This window comes from Mastacembelus armatus, chromosome 9 (assembly GCF_900324485.2).
Source record: "Mastacembelus armatus chromosome 9, fMasArm1.2, whole genome shotgun sequence".
In the NCBI taxonomy this organism is placed as follows: domain Eukaryota; kingdom Metazoa; phylum Chordata; class Actinopteri; order Synbranchiformes; family Mastacembelidae; genus Mastacembelus; species Mastacembelus armatus.
In genome coordinates, this window is record NC_046641.1 from 8,193,722 (window position 1) to 8,207,942 (window position 14,221).

General features: G+C 41.3%; 1 protein-coding gene across 3 annotated transcripts; it reads left to right on the forward strand.

Annotated features, from left to right (window-relative positions):
• Nucleotides 1–6,889: 6,889 nt before the first annotated feature.
• Nucleotides 6,890–13,948, forward strand: zfand5a (zinc finger, AN1-type domain 5a). 3 transcript variants are annotated; one of them, XM_026322001.2, is made up of 6 exons: nucleotides 6,890–7,139; nucleotides 10,224–10,385; nucleotides 10,946–11,048; nucleotides 11,167–11,252; nucleotides 11,670–11,798; nucleotides 11,966–13,948. In XM_026322001.2, exons 2-6 carry the CDS (start codon nucleotides 10,226–10,228, stop codon nucleotides 12,112–12,114), a joined length of 627 nt encoding a protein of 208 aa, XP_026177786.1. In that variant the 5' UTR covers nucleotides 6,890–7,139; nucleotides 10,224–10,225; the 3' UTR covers nucleotides 12,115–13,948. The 3 variants fall into 3 exon arrangements, with proteins under 3 accessions (XP_026177786.1, XP_026177784.1, XP_026177785.1); XM_026321999.1 differs by having other exon boundaries at nucleotides 7,134–7,272; XM_026322000.2 differs by lacking the exon at nucleotides 6,890–7,139 and adding an exon at nucleotides 9,330–9,593.
• The last annotated feature ends 273 nt before the right edge of the window (nucleotides 13,949–14,221 follow it).

Sequence of the window (14,221 nt, forward strand, 5' to 3'; positions counted from 1 at the left end):
ATGTGTAAAATAAGAGGTTTCTCTTTTAGTAAAGATGTGATGTTTTACCTTTCTCTATTTCTGACTTGTGACTATCTGACTTTTGGCATGTGTGTCTGTATGTGTTTGTGCTTTCACATGTGGGAAAAGCCCAATGTGTCATGGCCAACTAAGCATATTTGTGTACATGTGCATAAGCTTGTATGAGTGAGTGAGAGAGTATGAGAGCTATCGCTTTCTCACTGCTTAAATTAGCTGCAACTTTGAGGGAATCACTGACCAGAGAAGTGAGGGAGGATGTCAAGGCCACTTAAGTAAAAAGTGGCATCAAAACAAAGTGCAAGATGAAGCTGACTGTAAATGGATATATCACTGAGATACAGCTGAGTTCCAAGGGAATAAATTACAGACTACTAAACTTGTACACGCTGCTCCAAGTGCCTGAAAAAGAATGATGATGATAGTAACTGATGAAACTGAATAGAGCAAACAATTTATTTATATTCCATCTTTTGTTTTTGGCACTTTATATTAATTTTGACATCAATCTATTAAAAAATATATTTATATATTTATTTATATTTATGATATACCGAGTATCTAACTATCCAGTAAATAGACGCTTCCGTCAAACTATGTGAAGTTGAGCATTTGCACTTAAGTAATATCTAAATACCAAAAATCAAAAAATGTTTTTTTTTTTTATCAAATGTGTCCACATTTTATCCCAGTCTGCTCTAATGAATATGCCTTGGTGTGCATATGGTGTCTGACCAGGAAATGATAGGAAAATGGCACTGTGCATAAACAGTGCAGCTTGTCTGTGCCTTTTTTTTTTCGTAGAAATCATTTGTAGCTATGAGCGTACAGAGTTAGACAGTGATTCAGCCATCTGTTGGCAAGACAAATGGCTACTGAGCCCTGCAAAGTGCCTGCATGTACTGTATGAGTCAGATAGCAGCTCTGTAACAGATGATCAGTCTATCACCAATCTCACTGTCCCCTAATGCAGGTCATAGAAGCAGAAAAAATAACGTAGACACAGAGAAAGCCTGGTTGGTACCATCTAAATTCATTATGCTGTGCCAAATACATGCCAGGACAAAAAAATCCTATATTTTAAAATTATCCACATAGAAAATAATTGAAGTAAACTGTTTTTTGTAGCTGTTAGATTAAGATGTTATATATATATATACATATATAATGATATATTTTCCACTATTTTCCTTAAAGTGTAACAGTCAAAAGCCTATGCACAAACACTGTCTATATAATTGCCTCTGCCAGTCTGTTTCTACACTGTGAACTTTGTATAGCATTAACAGCTAAACACCTGCACACCTGTTCAGACTAAATGTAAAGCAGCAGGGTGTTGTGTCCCAAAGGGTAAAACTTGTCTGTTTTTGTCAGAGTGAGGAAAGGGAGCTGAGAGGTTAATCAGGTGTGACTTACACTGTAAACACTTTTTTCCAGAGGGGTTTAGAATGACACAATCACTGCAAACCGGGACTTGTCATTAAAGACAGTACAAGCTCAGTGTATTCTGAACATATTGTTCAGTTTAAAGGACATTAGAAATAAGAAAATACAGAATAAGAAAACAAATAGTGGAAAACTGGGACTCTATTCAGTCATAAAGTCATCTGTCTTTAGTTTGAAACCTGAACAACTGGATCTTCTTCCCCTTCACCCAATACCTTCTTCATATTTCTGGGTGTTTCTGATTGTTGTGCCACTTTCGATGTGGAGGAAGAAAGCAAACCTTCCAATTAGGAAATTGTAACACTCACTATATCAGGAGCAAGGGAGAAAATGAGATAAAGAGGTGGTTTCTATGGATGGAAGATAAGTGTGTTTTGTACACTGTGTTCATGGCTCCGCTTCAGATAGTGTGTAGGTGTGAGTGAGCAATAAAGAGAAAGCATGGTAAGTATGCGTGAGTAAAGCAGCGTCATCGAGCAGGAAGGTGGACCTTGTGAGGCTGTGGGTGTTGTTAGGGGCAGGATTTGACTGCTGCAGCTGACAGATTAAAGCAGCGGAGGCGTGGCTTGTCTTTGCAGACAGAGAAGCACGTGGCTAGGCCCATCTGCACGAGGGAGCAGCAACAAAGACTAGCCAGTCTGGGGAACAGAGCAGAACAGAGGGCATCTGCTGCACACACATGTACGCACACACTCACCCACGCTCACATGCACAGGTTCATATTGGTTCACACACACACAAGCATGCAGTCGCGCGTAGAGTCTAATATATCAGCTGCAAAGGACAAACCCATGCAGAGTAGCATGTAAATGGAAACATGAACACATTGATACATCATATACTGTACACTACTTTTTCTGCAACTTTCCACAAGACCCACACTTGCACGCACATACACACATATTTACACACACCCCATGTCGGTCCAACAATTATCCAGATATCCATGTATGGTGAGGCTTGTGTGTATGAAGAAGGGAGGAGTAGGAAAAGAGGAGAGAGTTCAGGCAGAGAGTGTGAGCTGGGAAAGTTTGGGGCGGGGGCTCCTCCCTGGTCTGAAATAACAAGAAACACATTCATGAGAGAAGCAGAGGAGTTGTGTAGCAGCACAAATGAGGGACTGCATGGTCAGTAGGTGCTGAATCAGCAGATTCATTTGATTCAGATTTTTTGGTTCTTTCTTTACATCTCTATATCCTTATGTCTTTTTAGTTTCTTTCAGAATAACAGATATCTTCACACTTTCCCCCAGTGTATCAACCTCACATTTCCTCCGGTGTTTCCCCTAGTTTCCCCTCAGCAGTTAAATCAACAGTAGTTTCAATGGATCTGAAAGTACCAAGCATTGACAGAAAAGCAGTGCCTTGAATTCTCCCCTGAATCATAAAGACAGGCACTCTCTTTCTTTACTCACATTAACACACACACGCACACACACATATGGTTGATGCACACATGACGTTGACAGAGCAGGGTGGGGGATCAGGTTTTGAAGCAATGGTTTCAACCCCCTGTGCTTATCAAACCACACACACAGCTTATAGATAAATTGCCATTTCCACCACCAGGCATCATTATCAACAGTGTCTCACCACACAGACGCCAGGCACTGGCAAGCTGTACCTCTGTGTGTGTGTGTGTGTGTGTGCGTGCGTGCGTGTGTGTGTGTGTCGGGCAGGCCAACATCTGCCTAGTAACTACAGACATATTGTTCCAGATTCACATAAGTAATCCTCACACATGCATACAGAGACTGTAAAACAACAAAAAAGCTGCAAATTGTACGCAACTGTTGTCATGGCAACATTGTCACTTTCAGCAGCTCACATGTATCCGTCATGGTTGTAGAAGAGAATTATATCCAACCCCCAATACAACCACCAGCACCATTATACCTAACCACCCACTGACACACACACACACTCAATGTACCAAAACCGACAAACACAGCGAGCACACACAAACAAGCCAAGCAATGACGGCAAGGGGGATGGGTAATGATACTCAACACCTCCCACTCTCTCCTCAGCCGCCCCCTCCCTTCACTGAAACCCATGAACCTTCACATACTAAAACAGACATACATTTCACATACAAATGTGCCTTCTTTACTGCTCAGCACAGGGCTGCGTCAACACAACGCCCTCACACAAAGTCCTAAGTGTAAAACATGGACTACTTTTCTCTCTCCTTCCCCTGTGTTTTCTTTACTCACATCTGAAAAGCTTTTTAGCTTATGTCCGTGCAGGACAGGAACCTTGTTACAGCTGTGCATGATAGACTCGGGACGATTTGCATTAAAATGCTACATGATGAAGCTTCACAAACACTATTCAAAATTTTATTGTGTACTAAAATCTAAACCATGACAGCTGGACTTTCAGGGCTTGTTGGTATTTCACATGTTCACCCACATTTGATTACATTTTTTGATTACACTGTCACTTTAACAATGTTCTTTGTTTTTAAACACACAGTGGTTGTACATTGTATGCAAAGGAGCTTAAAGCTGATTTTTGTGACAAGCCAAAAAGGAAAGCAGAAGACAACGTTAATATCATGTGCCACTGAATAAATTACTGATAGACTCAATTATCAGTGTGGCTGTGTTGTTCAAACCCTTGTGATAATGACGACTCCTTTTGTTTTTTGTTTGTTTTTTTGTTTATTGCACTTTTTCACTCCACATGGTAAAACATAGCTTCTATATAGCCTGTAAATGAGTCTGCTAAGCACTGGCCATCACTGAGTGACTCATCACTGGCACATGTACAGTTACCATAGATTAACATTTTGACCAAAACTGATCAGGGTTGGCTGTCAAGCAGTATTGTTGTTGATCAATCAAATGATTACACTTGATGAATGCAGCCCAGGATTACATTATTTGCAGTAAAATCGACCTATATTTGTACTATTTAGCTTTGGTGATTTATTTTATTCATGGAAGACACAATCTTACACTTACAACTAACTAAACAAAAAGCTTTCAGAAATAGTAGAAATTAATATTTCAACAGCATGTCCCCTTTTCATTTGCACTGTACAGAGAGTATATTCCCCTTAAAAAGTCAGGGGAAGATCAGCAGCACCTACTTTTACATTCACTTGACTACACCTTTTTCAGTTTCCAGTTCTGGTTTGAACTGGAGCAAACAGACTGTAGAGAGAGACTTACAGACTGTACTGGGCTTTCCATGAATCCACGCACTGATAGATGACAACATGTTCCCTCTAAGGCAGACACACAAACACACCAGGCAATCCAACCCAAGTGTTTGCTTCCTGTTCAGCGTGACCTATAGTGCCAGAGGATGTGTCACGTTTATGTTGGCAAGGTGGGAGAATATGTTTGTACTTGTTGGACTTGCAAGGCAAAGTGAACAGCACATATGACACACTACAAGTGAATGGAAGGAACGTGTTGTTATAGTTCACAAAAACACAAATAGATGATATGATGTAATGGCTGTTGGTGTAAAAAAAAAACAGAGCAGGATTAAAATATGATAGAACAAAAGAATCCACGTGATTGGGTTGATGTTTCAGTGACCGATACTGTATAGTATTATGACTTTCACAAGAAATATGTTCACCAGCAGGGCTCTGGCCAATCTTAGCCAAGATTGCTAAGCGAAAACTGGGGATTTTTTGATACTCTTCTTTTCCATTATCATAAAATTTTACTTGAAAACTGTGAAACTCCCTTCTCTTTTTTAGCCTAAAACAGTCAAATGTAAGAATTAGCTCACAGAATCTGTGTATTGTAGAATATAAGCTCCTCCTCGGGTTGTTTAAAACCCCCAAATTCCCTGTCATGTCCCAAGAGCATGTCCTCAGTATTTAGGTCACGTCATAATAATTATTAATATGGCCTAGTTATTTTCTAATTCTATTATTTTATACAGTATATTTGTGTAACCTGTACAAGTGTTTGTTACATGAAACTGCTTGTGCTGCCACCTTGACTCTTGACTCCTTGACTCTCAGGAGGAAGTGCTCTTAAAGCTCAACAGGATATTGAGCTGGTTAAATTAAGGTGAAATAAATAAAGGAAATAAATCTGTGTCAGTGGCAGTTATGATGTTGTTTGCCGCAACTGCTCACATCAGAAACCTAAAGTGATTTCACAACCATGTTCTGACAGTACAGCCAGAAGATATCCTGGGTGTTGCTCAGCTCTTATCTTTTGTAACCTCCCTCAAGAGATGTTTACATGCTCAACATTAATATAAATGTGTTTGTGGGTCTGTGTACTCTATGTCTATCTTTGTGAGGACCAACAGAAGTTAGAGACCTTTAGACTGAAAGGTTTGTTCTCACTTGGGCCAGATCTTCAAAAAGCTGTTTAATGGTTACTATTTTGTTAGGGTTTAGCATTTGTTTAGGTTTAGTTTAGGGCAGGGAGTTGTGATTTAGCATGTAATTGTGATAGTGAAGGTTTGTATAAGGGTCTAAGAACTAAATAATGTATAACATAAAAAAGATTAACCTCAATAGGTGATTAAATATACCTAATGTATCTATACTACTGATTCAAGGTGTTATTAAGTATCGTTACTCCTGCCATCAATGGGTGTTATAATGAGAAAACAGAGTTTTCTGGGTAGACTGTGCTCTGGACATATGAACGCTCATGAATGTACACAGTAAAGATCACATTAGTGGTATCAGTGTCAGTATATGTGATCCTGGCCAGAACACTTAGAATCAGTTTGAGAACATATTTTGTGGCCTGACTCACCTTTCCTGCTGCTTGGCTCTTCCCTGTTGTTTAGCTACCTCCTAGAAAACATGTTTACACGCTCAATGTCAACACAACAAATGCGTGTGTGCGTGTGTAGGTGTGCGTGTGTTTTGTGTGTGCGTGCGTGCGTGTGTGTGTGTGTGTGTGTGTGTGTGTGTGTGTGTGTGTGTGTGTGTGTGTGTGTGTGTGTGTGTGCGTGTGTGTATGGGAGGGTGGACAGCCAGTGTCACCCGGGGCTCTCCCATAACAAACAGGCTTGTATATCTTTCTAGTTATAAATCTGCACTTGTTTTGTTCCGCTGACAGACGTAATCATACCCTGTGGCAGGACGAGCGAGGCTGCTCCACCAGCAAAACAGTCCCCTCTCATCAGACATTGGACGTTGTAAAGGCGGTACATATATGTCTTTCAAATTCACTCATGTCAGCACCATTATTTATTTATCCATTCATCTAGCTGGATTACTCAATAAAAGGATTCGTGTCCTTGTAGGAGGATGACGAATAGACGTGTAATAACGCAGCCCGACGCGCATGCGCATAGAGTCCCCCCCCCACACACACACACACCGTCTAGCAGCACTGTGCACGGTGCTCGAGGGCTCCGCTCGCAGCCAATGGCGACACGTTGTTTTACCCGTGACCTCATCCGCCACTCCTCTTACTAAAGAAGGAAACAAACATCCATCCAGAAGGGACGGGAGACTGACAGAGAGCGAAAGAGAGGCAGGAGGGCGAGGAAGGGCGCGTTAAACCCATCTTAAAACCCCGTGTGGCACCGAGGACAGCGCCATATAAACACAGCCAGAGAAGAGGACGTTACCGGGACCTGAAACACTCTCGACCTGTCTTTTTATTTTTCTTCTGCCACGACCAACGACCACTTTTCCCTGTCGTCTCGCGAGAAACCTCATCGATTTTTTAGCAGGTGATGATCTTGGATTAATGTTTTCCTTTTTCTTAACAACCAGGATGAATTTTGTCGAGGTACACGACAAAAAGAGGGCTGTTTAACCAAACCCGGTGGTCGGTCATGGCGACCTTTAACGGTGGATTGAAAGGTCAGGCGGAGTGTGCGTGATGGTTTTGTGTGGTAAACAAGCATTTTTGTGTGTGTCTTCTGTTGTCACCTCCGGCACCTCCTCACTGGAAACAGCACAAGCACTCGAACGTGACTCCGTCTGGTTGAGGGGAAAAACAAGGGAGGGAGCTAGATAGTGCTGGTTTCTGTCTCTGCTTTTCTGTTTGCCTCCAGCTGGGGGATGGGGAACCAAACCCAGTTAATTCCTGTCTAGGAATAGAAAATTTATAAGCCGAATAGTCGAGTAGACGAAGAGAGTCGCTGTGAATGTGCTTAAATATTAAACGGAGTGTCAGCACAGCTTTGCCCGGTGTTTGCAGTAGTTTCACCCCTGTAGAAAACAGGGTTTGCTCGGTGTTCAGAGCTATGTGGTGCCACCAAGTCGTTTCTAAGTGGATAAGTGTGATTATATAATCGAGGTTGGTCTTTTAGCTTCGTTGAAGACACGTAGAAAATAGTTATTAGTAGAAATATTGTGAGAAAGAAGAGCTACAAAACAGGAAGCAGAGAGATGGCAGACAAAGGAAGAAAGAAGAAACAAAGGAAAGACCACAGTGTCTAGACTGTGGGTTATTACAGAAAAACAGCAGTGCTGTTCCCTTCCTGTCAGTTTCTGATGGTTAGATCCAGCATTGTGTTCTTTTATAGAAAGTAGTTTACTGCTTGTACCAAACAGATGGCTTTTTGTGGTTCTGTTCTTCAGTGTGACTCAGTAGTTTTCAGCCCAGCAGGGCCTGAAATAGGAGCCAAGCTTGCGGCTGATACAGAAGTCTTCTCCTTTGTTTGTTAGAGAGAATAACACCTGTTTCAAAGTACCCTCATATTCCCATTGCACAGAAGCCAACAGTTTCAAGTCAGACCAGTTTGCTATGAGGATTTTGATTTTAGTGAAAAGAATGAGACTGGTGATCTGCCTTGTGCTGGGAACCCCCTAACTTGCCCTGTCAGATGGATTTTGCAGTAATCAGCACTACTAATGGCATATTTTGGATGTTCTTGGTTAGTGCCAGTGTAGCTGTTGATTAATATCTGCTCAGGGCTAACTTTAACAAGACTGTATCGTATTTTGTGCCCTATCCTCTTAAAGACCTATTTCATCTTAAAACTTTTAGATCACTTAAGTGTTATTACAGTTATCACCCTTCGCTTTCCTTTTGCTTGAGAAGTCTGGTAAAGTCTAGGTTAACATGCCTACAGTTTCTCTGACAGCTGGGCCCAAACCTGACAGCTGAGCCCCATTGTCCATTGTTCCTTTGTGTCAGTAGCAGCCAACACTTAATCTGTTAATCTGTTAGCTACTACGGACCTTGATATGCTCTTTGTATCTTTATTGATGTTTTTGTCGTCACGTGTCGTGGTGTCTGTTTACTTTCCTGAGGAACACAATCAAGAACATGGTGTCTAGATGTGTAGCTAAAATTGTACAGTCAGCTGTGTACATGATAAACTGCTGTGAAGTTTAAAGAGAACTATATTGAGTATCACATGTTAAGAAGAGTTTCATCTGAGCCACATGATGGTGTCCAGTCTCTAGCTCTCTCCTTTTTTCCACTGTCAGCAGTTGAACCTATGAGGCAAAAAGAGGGAATGTCATTTTAAGCTTTTCCAAGAAAACCCTTTGTTGACATGGTGGTGATTGCGTGAAGGGGAAGAGAAAGAAGGGGGGCGGGGGTGTTGCTCAGTGTTTAATAGCACTTGTTAGTCAGTTGCTGAGGTCAGGGCACCTCGAGTGAACTGACAGGACGTTCTGAAACTGCTGCCAGCCTCGCCTGGAACATTAAGCTCGACTGTTTGTGTCCCTGACCAGAATATAGACGAGCTTCGCGCCAGCACAAGCAAGCAGCTGCCATGTTAGAGCACAACAGGACTAAAGGTTGTTTACAAGGGAAACATATATGGTGGTTGTTGCTATCTGTGTATGTTTTTTAGGTCTGGTATCAGTAGATTAAATGATTTGTAAAAGAGCCAGGCCAGGACTGGTGGACAGGATGCCTCTTACCCAAGTAATCTAGACCGTCCTGACTTGTCTTTTCAGTCATCAAGTGTGTTTGATCTGTTGCGGTGTCTCCCATTACACAACTTCCTGCTTTATTGCATTGCAGCAGAGGAGGGTGATAACGTCATAGGACTGCACATTTTGCCAAGTTACGCACATACACGCTTGTTTTCTGGGCGTATGGGTGGGGAGAAATGACTCAAGACTTCTGTAAATGCTTTGTGTGGTTTAAAAAAAAAAAATACAGGGAGGATGGGAAGTACTTTGTGAAACTAATGACCTACTTATGTTCATTCATTGTTTTGGTAAGGACAGAACATAATTTTACCTGACATGGTATTGTTGATGTTTTGTGGTGACAATACTGCCAGTGAGTCAGAGCTTTATGTGTCTAAATGGAGGATGTGAATAACCTAATGAGGGATCTAGTTGTAATGAATAATAATTGGTATTCATGATACTCATGCACACATAGATGATAGATTCAGTTGTCGGGACAATTCAGGGTAATCTAAAATCCATTGTTCGGTTGTCATTATGTTTTTGATCACATATAATGCAGTTACCTTTTAGTAATGAGGAATTAACTAAAGGGACACAACAGTGCGCTAAAGCTGAGGGACAGAACAGAGTCCAGCAGAACACAATGAGTGTTGTTTGTTCTCTGGACTTCCTGTGGAGAAGCTTTAATTACTGTACTCAGACCAAAGGGCAAGTCAGAACCAAGAGCCGTGTTGTTCTTTAATTTTCATTATATGATTATCCTCTTATGTCGTTAACTAGTGTCTTTTGAGCCAAATTTGCAGCGGCTCTACAGTTGAACATGTTCTGTGACAGGAAACGTTTTAGCTTACAGCTGTATCTCACATGTAGAAAAATACTTTGTGTCTATTGGCCTAATAAGCATTCTCCCTCTGTCTCTCCTGTTCTGTTAGCAATGGCCCAAGAGACAAACCAGAGCCCGGTGCCCATGCTTTGTGCCACAGGCTGTGGTTTCTATGGCAACCCGAGAACCAATGGTATGTGCTCTGTATGTTATAAGGAATACCTGACACGGCAGCAGAGCAGCGACCGCATGAGCCCCCTCAGCCCTATGGGTAAGACCGCACACACAAATATACACAAAAACAAACAGAGAAGGCTTTTTTCCCTCCTTTTTTCAGAAAAGTAAAAAAAATACAGTCAAATTGATCTGAGAAACCTTGTGCCTATGATGTGAACAAAAATAAAATATGGCTGAGTGTATATATTTACAGCTGGAGAGTAACTAAGAAGTTAAAAAATGTAGACATGGCTTTGAAATATCAACTGGTATAAGCCGGTCATGAATTCTCCCAGCTCCTTCCCTTTACCCCACCCCTCTGTTTTTCCACTTTGTGTAATGAAAGACAGCTGTTTTCTTCATGACACTGTTCAAGGTTAGGGGTGATCATTCCTTTACACATTTCTAAGGTCAGATATTTCTCACAGCGTGACACTAGCAGCCTGCTAGTAGTAAAACTTGGACTTTTGAGACAAAGGAAATACACAGTAAAGCAAAGAAATGCATATTAAGAAATATGAAGCACATACCACTTTTTTTTTTCTTTTCTTTTTTCAAATGTCACCATTTTCAGTTTGAGTTTTGTTTAATGGAGTTCACTGTGTTCTCGTTCAGGCACAGCTGCTAGTCCTACCTCAGAGGCCTCAGCCATCCAGAGACTAGAAGCCAGTCTAGCCAAGGTTGATGCCTCCCCTGCCTCTTCACCAGATATGTCTAGGTAAGTATTAGATGTGCTTTACTTTTTCAGGGGATTCTGTGAATTGGAGAATGCTTGACTTGCTGGTGGACTAGTTCCTTTTCTCTTGTTCATCCCAGTTGTTCCTTTTATTCTTCAGAACTGTTCAAGGATCACTTCCTGTGACTCAACAAATGACAGAGATGAGCATCTCCAGAGAGGACAAGCCTGAACCCCTAGAGCCTGGTAAAAACACACAGATGCATACACGCACATATCTAGATATCAGATCAGCAGACATTTGACACATTATAATATGCAGACTTCTTAAGGCAAACATTCGCCTATAGAACACTGTAGCCACAGTTTATTTTTGACGCTTTGCTACATACCTAAAACCCAGCTGGTGGTTTTACTTACAGCCTCCAAGAAACAGTCTGCCTAAAAATAAACCAGCCTAAAAATATGTCTACACCAGATGCTGATGCTTTCTCAGAGTATTGCACTATTTGTGCCAAGAACAAAAGGGGGTAATTTATTGATAAGAAAAATACATTTAACTCTCATTTCAGACAAATGTACACAGTTTCAGTGTTTGCCTATCTCCTAAAGCTTAATTTGACTCATAATTATTTTTTCCCTGTTGTCTTTCTCTATATGCAGTTGTAAGCCAGCCTGCTGCTTCTAGCCCTTCTCCTGTAGCTTCCTCCAGCACTGAAGAAAGCAAGGGTGACACCCCCAAGCCGAAGAAGAACAGGTGTTTTATGTGCCGCAAAAGGGTGGGCCTCACAGGTAAGCAGTGGGGTGATGGGCCAGGATGCGTCTCTTATGTCTGTCAAATTGTAACATACGTTTAATTGGTCACAAAAGTAAAGAAGGTTTTTTTTTATGTCCTACCATTAGTTGTAGTTGTTCACCTGTCCTGTTCTAGCTTTGATCCATGACATTTGTTCTTCCAGGGTTCGACTGTCGCTGTGGAAACCTGTTCTGTGGCATCCACCGGTACTCTGACAAGCACAACTGTCCCTATGATTACAAGACTGAGGCTGCCGCCAAGATCCGTAAAGAGAACCCTGTGGTGGTGGCTGACAAGATCCAGAGAATATAGATTTGACAAAACAGCAGTGTTGGCAACGATGACGTCATCTTTGACAAAGACTGAACTATGAGTGTGAACCTTTTGAAATGGGCACCGGCATGAGTGACTAAGTGAGGATTGAAAGGACTTGATTTACAAATTACAACCTCAAGATAATGTTGGGGAGGGAGGGGGGGAAGAAGAAAAAAATGAAAAGATCCTGTCAGAGGGCGATGCATGAATGATCACTTTTCTCCTTTTTTTGATTATTTCATTAGTTCGTTTTATCTTGTTTTCTGTGGTGTGAGTTTGCCACAGTTGAGTCCTTTTTTTCTAAGAACATGTATTGTTTTATTGAAAGCAGCCCAGGCTAACAGTCCAGGATACGCTGTGCTCCTCTCACCCAAACCAGGCGCCATTTTGTGCCAAACTGTAGACAGCCATTTTAATGTCACATGTCAGACACTGGCAGGTCTTTCAGAGTATTCAGACTACACAGTAACAGTCCACACAAATCCACCAACTTTGGAACTACTTGGCCTGTGCTCCGTTGGTACTGGAGTCAGTCATCGTTTGGAGAACCGTACAACTGTCCCCCACCATGCACAAGGGGCTTTGTTATTTTGTCTCTGTCTTTCTTAGCTTTACCTACCTCACAGCTGCTTTGTTGTCTTCCCTCTTATTTTCTTTTCACCAGCTTTGACCCCAGCAGAACAATGGATCATCTTAATAACCAGCCTCAGTGACCCTCTGATCAGCATGCCGGTGCTGACTTTGATTGGTTTGATTGTGATGAGGCTGTTTCCATTATGGCTGGAGGTATCATGCTAGACAGGGACAAACAAATTATTCCACAGTTCACTGAACCTACAGAGTCTCAATGGACATAATGGGTAAAGGAGTTCCCCAACTGGTCTGAGTTCAGATTGTTATCACAGATGCCTGGTGCAAGGCTGTGTGCACTAATGTGTGGCCTGAGAGGAAGGATGGCACCCTTCCCTGGCAGGCCTGGTAGGCGACTTTAGGCTACAACATTATAGGGGCATGAATGAACAGGATTAATGCTTGAGTTACTCTTCATCTGCATTAGTGCTATGGAAATGTTTGTCATCACTCAAAATAGGGGATCAGAACTTTTATTTGCTGAGAAATAATTATGTTATGTTTTATTAGCCTTTTTTCTCTTCCACTGAGGTTGATGATAGCGCATGTATTCAGTGCATTTGTGGAATTAGGGTATGTGAACCATAATTTTTGTTGTGTTTCTTTTTTTTTTTTTTTCTTTTTTTTCTTTTTTTTTATGCGATAACAGAACATTCATGTGAGCTGTGTGTATGAGTGTGTTGTTCCCCAACCCTTTGTCTGTGGAGCTACCTGGTTTATCAGCACATGTTTACAGAACTACAGGAGCATGCCAGAGCTAGAGTTACGAAAAATAATAGATACCAAGATTAGATGTAACTTCTCATCTGTCTAACAGCTATTGGTCTGTGTGTCTGCTATAGAGCACCGTAGAGAAGTGTGAGTGTCTGTATGTATGTGTGTGTGTTTGTATTTGTGCGCGTGCATGTGCACACACCTGTGCAAAAGTGTGTTTTCATGGCTGCCTGACTCACTGAAACCCATGTATGTTTGTGACTTGTTTATCCCCATTCTTTCTTCCCTGTACGAATGCTTTTCATTTTAAAGATAACTGTATGTATCCGTTTGAGTTTTTCCTTTCTGATTCTTAGTTATATGCAAATTTGTACAAAAAATGAAAAAACAACAAACTGTGTTGATATTTATGTATTACATATAATCTTGCTATCCAGCATTATGACAGAATAGTATCATGTAAATAAAACTGTACAGAGAGACATTACCAAGCTTTGTTGTGTGTGGATTCACTCATCCCAGCCTTCCTCAGTATTGTCAGTGTTAGTGGAGTGTGTTATTATAAAAGGTCACATGTTTTATCACCTCTTTTGTGCAGATAATCCAGTCAGGCCAGAAGGCCAGCTTTTTAAATTGAGTCATCTGGTTCATTTTGCCTTAGCAAGTGAATATGACAAATGTATGGCTGTTTTGATGAATCAGCACATTCTAGAAATCATCATGAACACTGTGCAACTAAATTGAGTAAGGACAAGAATAG

What these genes read in the sequence shown, in the direction of transcription:
- zfand5a (XM_026321999.1), top strand. Translation starts at nt 7,245, where the DNA reads ATGGCGACCTTTAACGGTGGATTGAAAG. An exon ending in GAGCCCCCTCAGCCCTATGG is followed by an intron (nt 10,386 to 10,945) that starts GTAAGACCGCAC and finishes GTTCTCGTTCAG; the next exon opens with GCACAGCTGCTAGTCCTACC. An exon ending in GCCTGAACCCCTAGAGCCTG is followed by an intron (nt 11,253 to 11,669) that starts GTAAAAACACAC and finishes CTCTATATGCAG; the next exon opens with TTGTAAGCCAGCCTGCTGCT.